This window comes from Microcaecilia unicolor, chromosome 2 (assembly GCF_901765095.1).
Source record: "Microcaecilia unicolor chromosome 2, aMicUni1.1, whole genome shotgun sequence".
NCBI lineage: Eukaryota > Metazoa > Chordata > Amphibia > Gymnophiona > Siphonopidae > Microcaecilia > Microcaecilia unicolor.
Window position 1 is genome coordinate 601,474,518 of NC_044032.1, and position 20,056 is coordinate 601,494,573.

A 20,056-nucleotide genomic window follows, 5' to 3' on the forward strand; every position below is an offset into this window, starting at 1 on the left:
CCTCAAAACGTAAGTGGACCACATCCTCTTCAAGAAGTTGCTGAAGACTCACTTCTTTGCCAAAGCTTACTCCCCTAGTTTCTCTTCTGATTGATGCACCCTTCTTGAACCCCACCCTGCTTGGTTTCCCATTGTTAGCTACTGCTCCTTCTGTCTATTCTCTCTTTGCAATATTTCCTTTATTGTAAATTTTCTTAATTTACTTTAAGCCACATTGTGCCTGCATGAGTGGGAAAATGTGGGATACAAATGAACCATAAATAAATAAATATATATATATATATATATATATGGAATAATGTTACCATCTATTAGATATGATCCAAATTACCTCAGATTTAGAAAACAAATTAAAGGCCTGGCTATTTCATAAATATCTGAGATGATTTAACTGCATCTGGAGAAGGGTTTGGCTCAGTTTCATTGATCTTCTTTTAATGTAGTTTGCATGTCAGTTTTCAGATTGTAATGATTTGAATGTAACTTCTTAATCTTTTGTAAACCAATTTTGAGCTCCAGGTATAGATAGTTTCCTCCTGATATTTAATGCTATTTAACCGTCCAGAATGGCTGCTGACTTGTTCAATAGTGCTTAACTGGCTATTTGCTGATATTCAACAGGGAATAACTGGCTATCCCCAGCTGAATATTCTTGGTTAGTGGCTAGCAGATAGCCGGATATATAACCCAATATAACTGGTTATCTGCCGATATTTAAAGCTGGATTAGCGGCAATATTTAGCTGCGTGAAAACACAGGATATCTTTGACTGGTTAAAAGATAATCAGCTAAGTGGGTTGTGGCTGTTCCACATGTCACTAGTGAATTAAGAGCATAGGAATAACTCCTAACCCCTATTCACATGTACAGTACCCATGTATGTTTTATCATTCCCACCTTAGTAATTCCCTTATCCCTTATTTGTCTTGTTTGTCTGTTTTCATTAGATTGTATGCTCTCTCGAGCAGGGACTGTCTCTTCGTGTTCAAGAGTACAGCACTGCGTATGTCTAATAGGGCAATAGAAATGATAAGTAGTAGTAGTAAGTCTGAATATCAAGTTAGCCATTTATCTTTAAACTAGCCAAAAATAAACTAGATATTTAATGCCGGTCTAACTCCCACGGTCTGAATATTGGCCCCTATATAAATGCCCTGTTGTTGTTCTTGTTGTTGTTATAGCTGTTACAGCATAAAAAGCTAGATAGGAATTTCTTTTGGTTCATTCTAGGGCTTTGTCCTGGTCATTAGTTTTGTTGTTTTTTTTTTTTTAATTTCCTAGACTATGTTTAATAAGTTTAATGGGAATAATGGGAACAACAATAGCTGAAAATCATTACAGTCTACCCTGTGACTATCCATAAAGGACTAAGGGGCCCTTTTTTTAAAGGCGCACCAAAAACTGGTCCATGGCAGTGTGGGCGCGTGTTTTTGTGTGCCTGCTGGACCCTTATTGTACTGAGTCTGAAAACAAGGGATTTTTTTAAATGGGCCGGAAAATGGATGTGCGGCAAAATGAATACCAGCATGCCTGAGACCTTACTGCCACTCATTGACTTAGCAGTAAAGTCTCACAGGCTACCTGGGTAGTAAGCATGCAGCGCGCGCTGCCATTTACCGTCGGCAGGTGCCCTGCAGTAGAAAATAGAAACTATTTTCTACCGCGTGTTTTTGGCACACGCCAAATTCAGAATTACCACCCAGGGCACACAGTAGCCAGGCGGTAATGCCAATTTGGTGCAACCTGGATGCACGTAGACCCTTACGTGCCTTTGTAAAAGGGCCCCTAAATTCAGTAAATGGCGCCCAAATTTTGATGCTGAAAACAGTGTGTGCTGTGTGCTATACTATGAATGGTGCTCTGAGTTGAGTGCTGTTTATAGAGTAGCACATAGCCTTGGATCCACACCCAACTTTTAGACATGAGAATTTACAACAGCTGAACCCTGGTATAAATCCCTGTTCCTAAATTAGATGCATATTCCCCAAATTCTATATTAGTGCATGCATCTTAACTGAACTCTCCTGACCCACCCATGACCCTCACATGGTCAAAATCCCCTTTCAGGTGCTTTACGCATGCATCTGCTTAGAATAGTGCTTAGCAAGATGCATGCATAAATCCAAATGGTTGCCAATTAGTGACAATAGTTGATTGTTAGTGTCCAATTATTAGCGCTTTCAGGCTTGTTACGCAATTAAATTGCATGTGCAAGTTGGGCATTCTCAAATTTGGACACCCAATTTTAAGCACCATTTACAGAATTCCCCTGATAGTGCCAGGGTGATTTGGGCCACAGCTTGAGAAGAACCCGGAAATGTCCAGCTACTGATGGTACTTAGTGCCATCAGGACAGTAAAAAGGCATAAGGGTATGTTTACTAAGGCCCCGACCATATTATCGAAACGAAAGATGGCCAGCCATCTTGTTTCGATAAATACAGTCAGGTAGGCCGTTTTACGGGGCCGTCATTATAGATGGCCGCCCTTATAGATGGCCAGCCCCGTTCGATTATGCCCCTCCATGTTAACTATTAGCATGAATTAATTGCCCCATAACAGCTAACAAAGGTGCCAATAAAGAAAGCTACTGTGGGTAAATCCTCTTGCTAACGTGCACTAACGAGCAATTTAAGAGCTGCCTGATGCAAAAAAGAGGTTTTGTGCTGAAGCAGAACCTCATGTTAGGTACTGGTGCACACTCCACGTAGATGGTAAGGAGGCTATTAGCTTTTTTACCCCAATGCAGAGCTGACTTTAAGGCAAGCACAACACAAGAATTTTGTTGCTAGGTCTGAGAAGGTAAAGAAGGGTTGAGACAGGCTATTATTCCCCCCAAGCCCCTTAAAAGTGTTATGATCTCGATTCCCATACCCATTTACCCCTTTTACTCCTGACATTCAATCTGACATCCCAGGAATGACCTCCCTATCCCTAACATCCCACCAAAAAATATATCTTGCAGCACCTCCACCTACTTGACATGACCAACCCCCTTCCCTCCCTCTCCTGACTTTTAAAGGCCCTGGTGTTTAGTAACACCATTCCTTCCCCCCAATCTGATCCCCTCCCCAACTTAAAAAACTTCTGTTGGGTCTAGTAGCGTCCACAACCCCTCCCTCAGGCCCCCAAGACCCCTGAGAGATGCAGGAATGATGCCCTCTCACTCCTGCCATGACACCATCATCTTTGAACATGGTGACACTCGACCCTCACATGGTGCATTCTGGGATGCACCTGGGGGGGGGGGGGTCGGTCTGCCAAATAAGGAATTTTTCCTTTATTTGGTAGTCTGATCCCACTCGGGGAAGCACTGTATGGGGTTAAGCACAGAGTCAGGAGTGTGTGGGTATTGATTCTGTCTCTTTTCCAAGTGCCTTGATGGGATTCTGGAAGAGGGGCCAGGGGTAGAGGTTCCTTTAGACAATAGGAAACTTTTTAAGTAGTGGAGAATGGGATGGGGTTAGGGATAGGAGTAGGGGTGCCCTGGACACAAGGAGAATATTTTTAAGTAGTGGGGGAAGGGGTTTAGGTTAGAGGGTGCTCTAGACACCAGGAAATTTTTTTTCAATTAATGGGGAGGAGAAGTGGGGTCAGTGAATATGACCCTTTGGACTACATGGGAGATTTTTTCTTTGCTGCCTCTTTTTTTTTTAATTGTTCCCTTATGTGTGAACCAATCATTGCTCAAGCACTGACAAAAAAGGAGAACATGTTTCAGTGAGCTGCCAGTTACTGCGTATCACTGAACAACTGTTTAGAAGGAATGGTTCCGTGGAATCTTAGCGGAGATTGGGTGGTGACGCCGGTAATTGGAAACAAAACGGGAGCTGGGCATACTTCTACTGTCTACACCCTGATCGTGACTGAATAGATAAGGGAAGGGGCTTCGATGTTAGCTTCAGAACTTAGTACAAGAACAGTACTGGGCAGACTTCTACGGTCTGTGCCCTGAGAAAGGCAAGGACAATTCAAACTCGGGTATACATATAAAGTATCACATACCACGTAAAATGAGTTTATCTTGTTGAGCAGACTGGATGGACCGTACAGGTCTTTATCTGCTGTCATTTACTATGTTACTAAGTTAGGCAATTATATGTGGAAAGCTCGTGGTAGAGGCCATGCGGGTAGAGACTTAATGCACAGCTTTCTGCATCAATCCCAAAGTGTAGTAAAAAAAAACCCCAAAACTAATAAATCACAGGACGGTCAAAAATTTTCTGTCCATCCACTTTATTTTCTGAAATTTTAATTGAATCTATTTTTCTATTTACAGCAAGACAGAAGCCACGAAGGTTCCAGAAATAAAGGTAAGTTGATAATTTTGACCTGTAGTATATATAATGCTATTATTTAAAACTTCAGTATATTACCTGTTGAAAGGATCTATTTTCTGCAAGTAAAATGTTCTACAGAAGTTTCAGTAGCATTGCATGCAAAATGAAATAGCTTAGTATATCGATTTGGGATACTACAAGATACAATATTCCTTTGAGCTATTTATATTGAAGTATAATGATGACATCTATTGTTTTTCCACAAATGATCTGAAGTTTAACCAACTGAGAGTAGTGGAGAATCAAATCATTAATTTGACAGATTGTTTTGTTATTTAAGGGCCCCTTTTACCAAGCTTCAGCAAAAGGGGGCTGGTGCTGGCATCGGCACGTGTTTTACATGTGTGCCAAGTCCCCCGTTTACCGCAGCTGGTAAACGTGAAGTCTTGCCTTCCAGAAATGGCCGTGCAGCAAGTAAAGCACTTGCCGCGTGGCCATTTTTTTTTGGGGGGGGGGGAGTTCTTATCGCAACCTGTTGAGGTGGTGGTAAGGGCTCCCGGGTTAACCCGGTGGTAACCGGGCAGCACAGGCACTGCCCGATTACTGCCAGGTACACTCCGGTGCTATAAAAATAAATTAATTTTTGTAGCGCCAGAAATGATGGCACGCTAGGGGTGGGAAGTATTGCTGGGCTGCTATGGTAGGCCGGCAGTACTTCCTGTATAGCGAGTGGTAAGCCCGCGTTGGGCTTACCAACACTTAGTAAAAGGAGCCTTAAGTCTGCTTCAGTGGAATGGCCAATGCCCTGAAGTTTTTCCACTACATAGATGCAAAGAGCAAAAAGGCAAAAGGGCTACTACGCTTATATATCAGATACAGTGAAAAACCAAACAATTTTGCAAGGTTAATTATCAGTACTATTGTGTATTATAAAAGAGGACATAAGAAAGACAATTCTATAACGGGGCATACGTTAGCGCCCTAGTGTACAGAATACTGTCACTTTCACAGGTAAATGTATACTTCAGTGCGTAAGTGGCAGCAAAGCACCTAAGGACCCCTTTTACAAAGCAGCAGTAAGCCCAATGTGGGCTTACCACACACCAATCTGGAGCTACTGCCGGCCCAACGTGGGCAACGGCTGTAGTCCCAGCCCTAGCGTGCTCCATTTCCCACGCTAGGGGAAATAGGTCCCTATTTTTTAGCGCAGCAGTTACCCGGTGATAATCAAGTTACTGCTGAGTTAGTGCTGGAGCCCTTACTGCCACCTCAGTGGGTGGAGTTAAATAATCCCCACTGAATGGCCACACGGTAAGTCAAATCTTACTGTATGGCCATGTCTTTTTTTAGCCTTTTTACCTGCTGCGGTAAAAAGGGCCTCAGTGTGTGGCAAAAATGGTCCCCACCACTAACACAGGCCCATTTTTACCACAGCTTAGTAAAAGTACCCCTAAGTTACTCTGTAAGAGCCTGCGTAGGTGGTGCAGTGCATAAATATAAAGGAGCATTAACAGAGGTAGATTATGGAAGGGGCATGAGTGGATCTGCCATTTACACGTACAACTTACACCCCCCCCCCCCAACATTCAGGTGCACTTGACCGGCCAGACTCGATATTCAGCAGTACATGGCCGGCCATGTACTGCTGAATATTGCCAGTTATTGGTTAGCAGATAGCTGGATATATCAAGCAATATAACTGGCTATCCACCGATTTTTAAATTCAGTCTGGCCAAATTTGGTGACTATATTTGGCTGCGTCAAACCCTGGAATAACTTTGGCCAGTCTGACTTTAACTGGTCAACGCTGAATATCGGCTTGGCCGGTTAAAGTCTGACTGGCCAAAACTTTAAACAGGATATTCAGTGCCGGTCACTGGAAATGGCCCGGTATTGAATATCGGCTGTCAGCGCCAATCACGGAAGTTAGCCTGTCTAAATCTCACAGTCTGAAAATCAGCCTCAAAGAACACAGCCTGTATTAAATGCTAACACATGCTTAATGTGAGAAAAAAGGCTTACTGTGAAATGCGCTAAATAATTTTGTGGTAATTTGCCTGTCAGCATGTGCTAATTGCATGCTATGTATTTATTTATTTACTTATTTATTTTCAGGAGAGGTGTGTCATGGGCTTCAAGTATTAACTAGATAACACGTTCACATTAGTACAAGCTAATTGGCTAACGCTGAGTTAACATAGTTCCACTTAGGGCCTCCTAAATATGAGGCATTAAGTATTCCTACATTATTTTTTTTGCAAGTCCCATGACCTGAAAAAAAGAAAAAGGTCCTATGATAGGGACATGTTGGGAATGGGCTTAGCGTGCAACAAAGTCTGACGTTAGCAAACACTAAGCCTGTTTCGTAGCACATCTTAGTTTACATGTGCTCCTGAATCATTTGAGTACTAGCAGTCACAGCAGGTCTATGGCAGGTGTAATTGCAGGCATGCAAATTTTACGCTCGGATATTGAATTAAGCTAGTATTCTATAACAGAATCCGGCTCTCAATATACAGCAATGGGACACCTAAAAGGAGGCTCGCACTTATAGAATTACCCTCAAGAAGGGTAGTTTCTTTACAGGGCACCATGGTTAGGTAATATTAGTTTAGGAGGGCGAGAGGAGATGACATGAGACACGATAGAGACGTTTAAATATCTCAAAGGCATTTATATACAGGAGGTGAGCCATTTTCAACTGAAGGAGAGCTCTGGAAAGAGGGGGCATATGATATAGTTAAGAGGGAATAAGCTTAGGAGTAATCTAAGAAAGTATTATTTCATGGAAAGGGTGGTGGAGGCGTGGAATCGAGGACTGGGTCAGAATTTTAAAAGGCGTGGGATCGGAAAAGGAAGAGTTAGGGGTTACAGAGGATGGGCAGACTGGATTGGCCATATGGCCTTTATCTGCCGTCATGTTTCTGTATTTCTTTCTAATATTTTATAAAGACAAGGAGACACCTACTTGTCTTTATAAATACTAGCTTATGTTATAGAGAGCATGATTTCAATGTAGTCATGACACTTACACCTTTTCGAGAACACTGTAATTGAAGGCATGTACTGTACAAATGTACATGTGTAGATGAAGGTACTTCATAATCTATGCACGCATGTGGTAACTTTGCCTACATCTTGCCAAACTCCACCCTTGTGCATGCCCTCAAGAATACTTGTCTGCAATATGACCTTTCTTTCTGCCAGTTTAGGACTCTCAGGGACTACATCTCCCAGCATTCACATTAGATCATTTTCACACATCCTCCTTTCTCTCTGATCTACAGCCAAATTGATACTTAACCAATGACACTTTGTCACAATATCCTCTGTTTTAAAATTGCTGTGAAATAACTTGTTCTTTTGTTTTGAATTTGTCATTGCTGAGCCAAAATCACTGTTTTGAGGATATGAGGATAACAGCTATCCAGCCTAGCTTTCTTTGATTAAAATAAATTTGTATCAGTCATTTGACCATTTACACTCTTTCATAATTAAACACTGGCATTACAAATAGGGCAGCTGGCAATTTATTGTGCCTATCACACAGAATCAGGTCTATATGTTACCATGCCTATCACATATAGATAGTTCTATATAATGTCACAATATTACGACAACACACCAGCAGTCTGAAGACGGGTTTTGTTATGATAGCCGTTAAAGTAACAATCTAACCATATTGCTAATTAACAACATTTTACTCTGTCAACCTTAAATTGTCTTCCCCTCCGCTATAGAGATACATAACATCTACACTCATAGCATATGATATAAATGTGATATAAAATACGCATATTTGATCCTGACTTGCCTTTATCATTTTCGGAACAAAACGTAGAAGTTTGCTTGACACTGGCTTTACTTTGCACAACACACAAGGGTGGAAGTGAATGGATTCCAAGTGGCCAGCCCAAACAGGAGAAAAGAGCATCAAAATAAGTTTTTAGGGACCCTAAACAAGCCTTATTCAGGGACTGGAATGCTTTAAAATGCAACAGCAGTGCAGGAAGCATACGAGTCCCCGAGGAAGGCTTGTTTACCAAAACACAGACCATGTAGGGTCCCAATAAAAGTATTTTGATGCTCTTATCTCCTGTTTGGGCTGGTCACTTGGAATCCCTTGTGTGTTGTGCTTTGTTGCTTTGTGGAAGGTGTGGATCCCGCTTACTTGGCGTTACTGGCTTTACTTTATCAGCAACTGGAGTTGCCATTGAAGCTCACTGCAGCTCATTCTGATCTGTCTTTGCCATTTACAGTACACAAACCGTAGAAGTCTTCCCAACACTGGCATTATATTCAAACTTTAGGAGTAGCCATCTAAGCACCACTGCTGCCCATCATAGCATATCATCAGCCAGTTTTGTTTTGATATCATCCTTTTTCCATGTAGGGATCCTCTGTGTCTCAGCTTTTGCCTCCTCACCTCAACCAGAAGGCTATTCCAGACATCCACCATTCTCTCTGTGAAAAAGTATTTCCTGATGTTACTACTAAATATTTTATTTATTTAATTATTTGGATTTTGCTCACACCTTTTTCAGTAGTAGCTCAAGGTGAGTTACATTCAGGTACACCCTACAACCTTAATTCATGTCAAATTAGCACTATTGGGGGACATGATGACCCCAATTATGATTCTTTTGATTTGCTGGCAATGATATAAGTCTCACTGAAACCAAAATAGTTATGAAGTGCTATACTTTCTCTTTCACACAGGAAAGCGGTAGAAACCCAAATATTCTATTGTCAAAGGTGAAATGCTAATTAATATCCAAAATTCCTGCAGCTTAGTTGTATAAAATACTTCAATATCTTGTGTAGTCATATTTATCAAAAATTGTAATGCTGTAAGATGCATTCTGGATATATAATTGTATCTTAGGCATAAAGGAAAACAAAGAAAAGTCAATGAAAACTGCAAATGGTTCTAAAATAGAATTTTTAGCAGAAAAAAATGGACTGTCCAGATGGATAATCGAGGGTCTTATGGATCTTAAGAACTATAAATAATGGAATCAATATTCATTGTGCTTTAAGCAAGCAGAAGAGGCTCTGCCTGCTTAAATCACAATGAGTAGCCAGCCACAGATATTCAGCGGCACTTAACCACTGCAGCTCTGTCCGGTTAGTGCTGGGGCAGTCCTTGGGTGGAGATTGGGTAGAATCAGGTTAGTGACGATACGCAGTCTGTCAACTGGTTAAGTGAGTGCATAAAATTAAGACAGCAAAAATACTGCCCTAGCTTTATCCATCGAGCCGACCGTGAAAATTGACCAGTGCCCAGTTAACTTCAGGGTGACTGTGCTGATCCAGATATTCAATGGCAGTGCCTAGACATGGTCTGGAAATGAATATTTGTGCTTAATTCAGCCCATGGCATCAGTTGCTTAAAAATGCTAGTACTCAACTTAGGCACCCTTCGTGCACATTTTGTAAATCCATGTGCAACTTTTTTTAATGCCCTTAACATGTTCTGGCCACATCCTCTTTCAGATATGCGTGAATGAAGTTAGGCACCATGCTTTAAAGAATAATGTGCAGCAAGATGTGTGTGCAGATTTTTCAGACTGCCAGTCAATGTCAGTAATTTTCTGTTAGCACCCAGTTATTGGGGCTTCAAAGCTCATTAGTCAATTTATTTGCGTGAGCACCTCGGATGCATGTACAATGTAGGGCATGAAAATTTGGGCATGATATATAGAATCCAGGGGGAACTGACTAGTTAAATTCTGTCCAGGATAGTTGGATATGGAGGTCATGTGTTTTGGCTTAAAAAAGGGCTCACAGAACAACCCAAAACCTCACATCATAAATATGTATGAAGAAAAGGCTAATACTGAACATTAGCAGGAAAAAGCCTCAGGGGTCCCAGACCAGCTGAAAACACAACATTTGTTTTAGAAACTCTAAATTTCAATCACTGGCTCAATAGCCTGTTGAGAGCAGCAGTGTAGACTGAGCTCTCTGATTTCTTGATTATTGGACACACTAGTCCCTAAAGCAGTTATCGAAATGGTGGCCACTGTTGGACATAGGTGGTGGTCTAAATACTGAAGCTCAGTATTTATGCTTTCTGAATTAAGATGATTGAATGGATGCTTTGTTATATTGTGGACAATAAAAACAACACAGAAGGGTTTTTATACCAATGTTTAAAATTTAGGGGCCCTTTTACTAAGCCACGTAGGTGCCTATGCACGCCCTATGCGTGCCAAATTAGATTTACTACCTGGTTATCACGTGGCCCTTGTGGTAATTTCAATTTTGGCACGTGCCCGCTATGCGTGTTTGAAAAATATGTTTTATTTTGTGGCACACAGCAGCTAAGCGCATCAAGTAGCAGTTGACGCGTGTAAACCATTACTGCCCGATTACCGTGTGAGACCTTACCACTAGGTCAATAGCTTGCAGTAAGGTCTCAGACCCAAAATGGATGTGCGGCAATTTTCATTTTGCCGCACGTCCGTTTTGGACAAAAAAAGGCATTTTTTGTAGGTGCTCTAAAATATAATTCTGCTTGCGCCCAAAACACGGGTCTACACTACCGCAGGCCATTTTTCAGCGCAGCTTAGTAAAAATACCACTTAGAGTCCCTAAAAACAGTTGTGTTTTAAGCTGCTCTGAAACCGCGGAGGCTTTTTCCTCCTAGTCAGTGGCGTAGGAAGGGGTGGGGCGGTCCGCCCCGGGTGCACGCCGCTGGGGGGGGTGCCGGCTCTGCTGGTTCACTGCTCTCTCTGCCCTGGAACAGTTTACTTCCTGTTCCGGGGCAGAGAGAACAGGGAACCAGAGGAGCCAACGCAGATCCCAGCAACGTGCAGTCGGGGCGGATCGGCCCTCCTGCCCGTCACTCGCCGCTCTCCACTGTAAGTATGCGCTCCGGGGGGGGAATGTGTGCTCCAGGGGGGGATGTGCTCGCTCCAGAGGGGGTGCCGTGCTGCACCCGGGGGGGGGGGTGCGCAGCGGCAACCCGCCCCGGGTGTCAGCTGCCCTCGCTACGGCACTGCTCCTAGTGTTCATTATTAGGCTTTTCTTCTTACATATTTATGATGTGAGGTTTTTGGTTGTTCTATGTGTTTTGTACTCTACCTTCTTCCTTATTTTTATAGTTGTTTAAAAAAATTGCTCATCATGTGTCTACGGAAGACTAATAAAGTGTCTACAGAAGACTAATCTAATAGCACCTTAAAGGTGACTTCTTTTGTGCATGGTTAATTTTGAATGAGTGGAAAACCACATTCTTTTGTATAATCTGATTCATCCTTGAATTTATCTGATTTCACTTTGTCTCTTTCTTAAAGGAAGAAATGGTATTATTAAATTCTTTTAATATAGAATCAAAAACAATTGTAGCATCTGTAGTTTTAATGAATCAAAAATCATCTGGGTTCTCAGAATCTCAGCTTGTTTCTTGTATTGTCTATCAATAATGGGATCAAGCAGACATTTACTTAAACTACCGTTTGATTCCATTTGATAACAAATTCACTATCCTCTGAATATGATTTAGGCTCTTTTAAGATCCAGAGACCTCTTGGCATTCTCTACACTCATAAGTATTCAATCAATGAACCAGAAAGAAGCTCCATGCAAACCAATCTTGTATTTAATTGCATGGCTCCAAACTACAGTATATCTCCCATGTGATTATGCCTGATCAAAAAACAGAAATGCCTGCAAGAAAAGTCTGCAAAGGTTTCTCAGAATTGCTGAGTGTTTTGTTCCAAGTAACCTTAACTGACATGATGCTTTGTTATTGGGCAAATGCAAATGGAACAAAAAAAGACAAATGGTCCACTGCAAAATTACATATCAGAGCGAAATACTGAACATTCTTTTTATGTTAAATTATCAGTGCTTTTAGGTACTATAAAATAAGCACTAAAATGCACTATACGGGAAGTGCTATAAGTTTCTTAATGATACTAACATTGCTTGGTACACAATGACTTTGGCCTATCTCAAATTACTTTTCATCCTCTCCCTCCATTTACTTCAGGTTTCCCCCCTTTTTCTTGGTAAATGAAATTCCTCTTACATTTTTTATATTTTATTGTAAACTGCATAGTTATTACATCCAATATATCCAGAACATAAATATCCTTATACAGAAACATGGCCCCCTAAAGGCAGTAGCACGAGACTACCTCTAGGGGCACCATTTTGGAGATGATGCCGGTAGTGCAGGAGCAAATGGGGATTGCTTCTGCCCTTGAACTACTGAAATACCAGGGCCCTTAGGCCCTTGCTGATGGCGGGGTGGGGGTGGGGGGGGGCTTAGGGTATGGAGAGTCTTGATCATTGGGTAGCGAGGTCTTCCTCTGGTGGGAGGGTTTTGATTGGAGGTGGGGGGTATTTATCCAGGTGTTTTTGATCAGCAGGATGGTCATAATGGGGGTTCTGACTGGCCATGGTAGGATCTATTTAAATGTTGTATTAATTCAAAGACTTAACATACAACCTTTATATTCATACTTATGTCCATATACCACACTATATACTTAAACTTGTCTTTAAGGGAAAAGACCTCAGATGCCATAGCCACAGATCTTGTTATTCAATCTGCTATTGCAAGGCTCCAATTATCTTTCATTGGTAAATACAAATCCCTAATTTGTTTTTAATTTTTATGAAAACATCTTGTGATGCAAAATCAATAAGTCATTGTCGCTCAATATTAAAAGGTGCAAAAACATCTTTCAGATATCTGGAAGACTCAAAATTACACTTATCAATAGGGCCCATTTCACCTAAAATACATTGGGCTTTCTCAAGGGTTGAAATATAAATCACTCGTGCTCATGTTTTGGAAACATCAGAAAAAAACATAAAGAGCAGAATTTAAAATCCTTACATCTTTTCCATTCTTAAACAGCCTTCTCATCATACTCATAATAACATTCACTGGAACCACCTCTTTTTCATGTGCACATTACTCATAAAATGGCATCACAGTTTCAAAAAGACGTTCACACATGCGCACTGCACTAATGATATAAAAAAAAACTAATGGTGCTATTTTAATTTAATTCATTAAATTTTCCTTAGACTATTATCACATATTATTCTATTGTTATGAAATTTTTGATACAAAGCCAGCTCATTTTCTCTAGTTATCAACAATCCCAAGGTCTTCCAACAATTTTTCAGATTCTACCAATGACAACCCAGATATCAATTTCTGTTAAATGTCAATAGTAGATGCTGACATCTCAGAAAAAAAACCCCATTCCATTCAATCATGGCATTCAAACCCCTCAATTCAGTTCTTTGAAGTTTCAAAATGCAATGTGCTTCTTTGCGTGTCAAATTATTCATCCTGTCACCACCCCTAGCATTAACAGTCTCAATGTAATTACCAGACATCTTAAATCATTAAAGGTATGGGATTTATCAATACAATGCATCACAAGTGGTTCATTGATCCTTTTCCTTTTAAGATTTGATTTATGTTCACTCATCTGTATTCTTAAGCTTCTTGATGTCATACCTTTTACTAATCCTTGGTAGGCTCTGTGCACACCCAGCGTGTGCTCACATGAGACTACTGCCAGGCCAGCACGCCCCCCCCTGGTGGTAATTTCAGATTTGGCGCACGTCCATAATGCGTGGATGAATGATTTATTTCATCCTACGTGCGGTAATCAGCACTTGATGCGCGACAATCAGTCACTCTGCGTGAAGCGCATGAGCCTCTACTGCTAGATCAATGGGTGGCATTAAGGGCTCAGGCCGGTTTTGGGCGTGCGCTGGTTTCGTTTTTACCGCAGGCCCTTTTCCCATCCCACTAAGAAAGTCCTTTTTTGTTGACGCGGTAAAAACTGGCCCAATACACGCGCCTACATTACTGTAGGCCACTTTTACTGCGGCTTAGTAAAAGGGCCCCATAATTCTGAATAGGGACAAACTCAGATTTACAAGTGGTAAAGTTCTTCAAAACATATTTTTTTTACAATCAAATGGATTTGTAAATTATTTTGTCTGTGTTCATTAATCTGTATATACTTAATTACCAAACAATATAGGGTGGTGAATCTTGTAGATAATTTGAAACGTTTAATCTATCTATCTAGATGTTTCAAATTATTCCTATATTTAGTGGCACAATACCTGTAGCTAGCACAGCCAAATGTTTAAGTATAAATTATATGTATAATTATGCATATGTAAATATGTTGAATATCTGAATATAAGAGCTTCTACATACACAATTTAGGGGAGAGTCCATCAAGCAATGTTAGGGCTTTCGTGGGGACGTCAGGGCCTTAACGTGCATTAAGGGAATTAACGCACACTAAATGCTAAGAATCCCATAGATATAAAATGGGCTTATTATCATTTAGTGCATGCTAATTCCTTAAATGTGCATTAAGACCCTAACACACTCGCAAAAGCTCTAATGCTGACTGATGAACTCCCCCCCCCCTCTTATTTGTGCATATACTGGATTTGATATACCACCCTTAGTATAATAGACTCAGACAGTTTACACCAGCTGTTTCTCTATAAAAACAAATATTAAAAAACACAGTAATAGATAAAACCAAATAACACAATTTAACCATATGAACGGGCCCTTTTACTAATTTTCGTTATGCAGTTTCCCCCAGATTCTATATATGGCTCCTGAAAATCCCTGTGAAAACTGAAGAGTATTCTATAACAACGTTCATAACTTAATTGGTTAACTAGATAATCAGCACAGTTAATTGGATGTTAAGCAATTATCTGCACTAATTGGCATTAATTTACATTTATGCGCACAACTTGCTAAGTATATTCTATAACACGGTGCGCCTAAATTTAAGTCGTATAGATGAAAAGAGGGAATGGCCATGGGCAGGGTTTGGGTGTTCATAAAATCTAAGCACATTATTATATAATACACCCTGTCTATGCCTGATTTAGGTGTCGGGATTTATACCTAGTAAAACATGGCCTAAATGGATGCAATGGCATGTAGTCACGTGGCAAGCCACTCGGCGTATTCTATATACCATGTAGCAATTTAAGTCTATTCTATAACATTTTAGGCACACTTTAGAGGATATGCCTAGGCGGATTTTTTGTTGGCGGATTTTTCAGGTGGCACCTATAGAATCTAGTCCTTAATGTGCAGTTCACTGTCTGATAACTGCTAGCGGACCACCATTTTAAAGGGCTTTGCAATAGCTATGCTGTTACCATGCAGGTAAACCACTCAAGTGCTTTTAGTATTAGGAGGCATGTACTACTACTTGTCATTTCTATAGTGCTACTAGATGTATGCAGCGCTGTACACATTTTATGCAGGTACTTTCTCTTTCAATAGCGCTACTAGATGTATGCAGTGCTATACATATACAGTGGGGGAAATAAGTATTTGATCCCTTGCTGATTTTGTAAGTTTGCCCACTGACAAAGACATGAGCAGCCCATAATTGAAGGGTAGGTTATTGGTAACAGTGAGAGATAGCACATCACAAATTAAATCCGGAAAATCACATTGTGGAAAGTATATGAATTTATTTGCATTCTGCAGAGGGAAATAAGTATTTGATCCCCCACCAACCAGTAAGAGATCTGGCCCCTACAGACCAGGTAGATGCTCCAAATCAACTCGTTACCTGCATGACAGACAGCTGTCGGCAATGGTCACCTGTATGAAAGACACCTGTCCACAGACTCAGTGAATCAGTCAGACTCTAACCTCTACAAAATGGCCAAGAGCAAGGAGCTGTCTAAGGATGTCAGGGACAAGATCATACACCTGCACAAGGCTGGAATGGGCTACAAAACCATCAGTAAGACGCTGGGCGAGAAGGAGACAACTGTTGGTGCCATAGTAAGAAAATGGAAGAAGTACAAAATGACTGTCAATCGACAAAGATCTGGGGCTCCACGCAAAATCTCACCTCGTGGGGTATCCTTGATCATGAGGAAGGTTAGAAATCAGCCTACAACTACAAGGGGGGAACTTGTCAATGATCTCAAGGCAGCTGGGACCACTGTCACCACGAAAACCATTGGTAACACATTACGACATAACGGATTGCAATCCTGCAGTGCCCGCAAGGTCCCCCTGCTCCGGAAGGCACATGTGACGGCCCGTCTGAAGTTTGCCAGTGAACACCTGGATGATGCCGAGAGTGATTGGGAGAAGGTGCTGTGGTCAGATGAGACAAAAATTGAGCTCTTTGGCATGAACTCAACTCGCCGTGTTTGGAGGAAGAGAAATGCTGCCTATGACCCAAAGAACACCGTCCCCACTGTCAAGCATGGAGGTGGAAATGTTATGTTTTGGGGGTGTTTCTCTGCTAAGGGCACAGGACTACTTCACCGCATCAATGGGAGAATGGATGGGGCCATATACTGTACAATTCTGAGTGACAACCTCCTTCCCTCCGCCAGGACCTTAAAAATGGGTCGTGGCTGGGTCTTCCAGCACGACAATGACCCAAAACATACAGCCAAGGCAACAAAGGAGTGGCTCAGGAAGAAGCACATTAGGGTCATGGAGTGGCCTAGCCAGTCACCAGACCTTAATCCCATTGAAAACTTATGGAGGGAGCTGAAGCTGCGAGTTGCCAAGCGACAGCCCAGAACTCTTAATGATTTAGAGATGATCTGCAAAGAGGAGTGGACCAAAATTCCTCCTGACATGTGTGCAAACCTCATCATCAACTACAGAAGACGTCTGACCGCTGTGCTTGCCAACAAGGGTTTTGCCACCAAGTATTAGGTCTTGTTTGCCAGAGGGATCAAATACTTATTTCCCTCTGCAGAATGCAAATAAATTCATATACTTTCCACAATGTGATTTTCCGGATTTAATTTGTGATGTGCTATCTCTCACTGTTACCAATAACCTACCCTTCAATTATGGGCTGCTCATGTCTTTGTCAGTGGGCAAACTTACAAAATCAGCAAGGGATCAAATACTTATTTCCCCCACTGTATAAGTACATAAGTATTGTCATACTGGGAAAGACCAAAGGTCCATCAAGCCCAGCATCCTGTTTCCAACAGTGGCCAATCCAGATCACAAATACCTGGCAAGATCCCAAAAAAGTACAAAACATTTTATACTGCTTATCTCAGAAATAGTGGATTTTCCCCAAGTCCATTTAATAACGGTCTATGGACTTTTCCTTTAGGAAGCCGTCCAAACCTTTTTTAAACTCCACTAAGCTAACCGCCTTTACCACATTCTCTGGCAACGAATTGCAGAGTTTAATTACACGTTGAGTGAAGAAAAATTTTCTCTGATTTGTTTTAAATCTACTACATTGTAGCTTCATCGCATGCCTCCTAGTCCTAGTATTTTTGGAAAGCGTGAACAGACGCTTCACATCTACCCATTCAACTCCACTCATTATTTTATAGACCTCTATCATATCTCCCCTCAGCTGTCTTTTCTTATATGCAGGTACATTCTCTGTCCCTAGAGGGCTCACAGTCTAAGTTTTTGTACCAGGGGCAATGGAGGGTTAAGTGACTTGCCCAAGGTCACAAGGAGCTGCAGTGGGAATTGAACCCAGGTTGCCAGGATCAAAGCCTACTGCACTAACCATTAGACTACTCCCATGTGATGGATGGAGAATGGGCATGGCAGATGGAGAAAATATTTTTTCACTCGTGTCATTAAACTCTGGAATTCAATGCCAAGAGAATGTGATAAAAGCAATTAGCTTAGCAGGGTTTAAAAAAGGTTCAGATAATTTCCTAAAAGTCCATAAGACTTTATTAAGGTGGACTTGGGAAAATCCACTACTTATTTCTAGAATAAGCGGCATAAAATCTGTTTTATTATTCTGGGATCTTGCCAGATACTTGTGACCTGGATTGGCCCCTGTTGGAAACAGGATAATGGACTTAGAAACATGACAGTAGATAAAGGCCATATGACCCATCCAGTCTGCCCATTCTCTTTAACCCCTAATTGTTCCTGTTCCTAAGCGATCCCAAATGCTTATCCCAAGCCTTTTTAAATTCTGGAACAGTCCTAGACTCCACCACCTCCACCGGGACGCCATTCCACGCCTCCACCACCCTTTCTGTGAAATAATACTTCCTTAGGTTACTCCTAAGCCTATTCCCTCTTAACTTTGTCGTATGCCCTCTCATTCCAGAGCTCTCCTTCATTTGAAAAAGGCTCTCTTCCTGTACATAAATGCCCTTGAGATATTTAAACGTTTCTATCATGTCTCCTCTCTCCCCCCTCTCTTCCAGCGTATACATGTTGAGGTTCATAAGCCTGTCCCTATAATTTTTGCATTCAAGACCGCTTACTAATTTCGTAGCCGCCCTCTGGACCGACTCCATCCTGTTTATATCTTTCTGTAGGTGCGGTCTCAAGAACTGCACGCAGTACTCCAAATGAGACCTCACCAGAGACTTATACAATGACACTTTCACCTCCTTTTTCCTGCTGGTCATGCCTCTCTTTATGCACCCAAGCATCCTTCTGGACCTTAACGGGCCTTTGGTCTGTCCCAGTATGGCAACGCTTATGTTCTTATGATCTTTCACATTAGGTAGGGAATTTTTTATTCATTTCTAATCAGAAATGAGCAGTAGATATTTGCCTGATTCATTCTTTTTTAATCATAATATATAATGTTTTAGATCCATAGGAGCTGGAAAACTAAACAGATTTGGGTGTGGTTAGTACTTAAATAAAACGTCTTTCATTGGGTGGTGCAAACTATGATGCTAGCTCTGTAGAGCATCCTTTCTCTGAGCTCAAATTCAGTTAATTATCTAGTACAATGCAAGGGTAATTATACTGCTGAAATTAATGTCTCTCATATGAGACAGTACACCAAGTTGCTTTTAGTGTTAAGAATGCTGAAAATTTCAGAGGTTCTTTTTTTCTGTTTGGCAGAGATAATGATACAAATCCAGGAATCATGATGGTTACTTAGCCAGTCTGGGTTGCTGCAATTTTCTTTATAGAAAGAAGTTAATTAAACTTGGTGAAAACTCTGATTCTTCATCTTTTACATGCACCGTTTGTTAAATACTATATAACACTTTTGGACAGTGCACTATATAGATATAATTCTAATAAAAGTAATCATATTATCTTTTGCTCTCTAAGCTAACCGCTAGAGATAAAACATTGTACTCTGCAATGAGGCTCACGGGGAAAATAATATCAGCACAGGTGTTTCATCACAATTTTTTAATGAACAAGCTAGAACTAAAATTTAAAAGAGACCCCAGAAGGGCTTGTTATGTTCAAACACAGCCTTGATATATTATATTCTCCTGTGACGGTAAAGACTGGGTATTTGTTATGATACGCCTGATTTGCTTGTTGTTTTACTCTGCGTGCCAAGTAATTCTGTCATGGGAGTTCTCAAAAACTGTAACCAGCACAGTGGGTTATTTTAGTAGAAAATGGATAATATAAAAAAAAATTAAAAAGTTAATGCAGTTTAATACCAAAAGTGCCTGTTTACGAAAGTGCAACAAGATTTTGCAATTACTACACAGTTGCAAATCTTAACATGTGGTAAATGCAAAGCCTATGCAGTGCATCTGTCCTACATGTCACAGTAGACCAACGTAGAGGCGGGACAAGGATGAATCCAACACTGGAGATGTTATCCAACAATCCTTTATTAATGCAAATATGAAGGGACCCAACACGGTCCGTGTTTCAGCATTTATGAACGCTTACATCAGGGGTCAAATTACTAATTCAGATCAAAAGAACTGATATTCAGTTCTGTATATATGAAATCGTAGAGCTGTGATTAGGTGAAGTAAGTCAGAGGACAAACGCAAGTA

The 20,056-nt window shown here is 41.0% G+C and overlaps 1 protein-coding gene across 2 annotated transcripts in view; it reads left to right on the plus strand.

Moving 5' to 3' along the window:
- Positions 1-20,056, plus strand: part of FSTL5 (follistatin like 5) — an 877,920-nt gene that overhangs the window by 127,426 nt on the left and 730,438 nt on the right. For both annotated transcript variants that reach the window (XM_030191590.1, XM_030191591.1), the window contains exon 3: positions 4,279-4,312. In XM_030191590.1, coding sequence (XP_030047450.1) covers positions 4,279-4,312 — 34 coding nt within the window. The remainder of the gene's footprint in view (positions 1-4,278; positions 4,313-20,056) is intronic.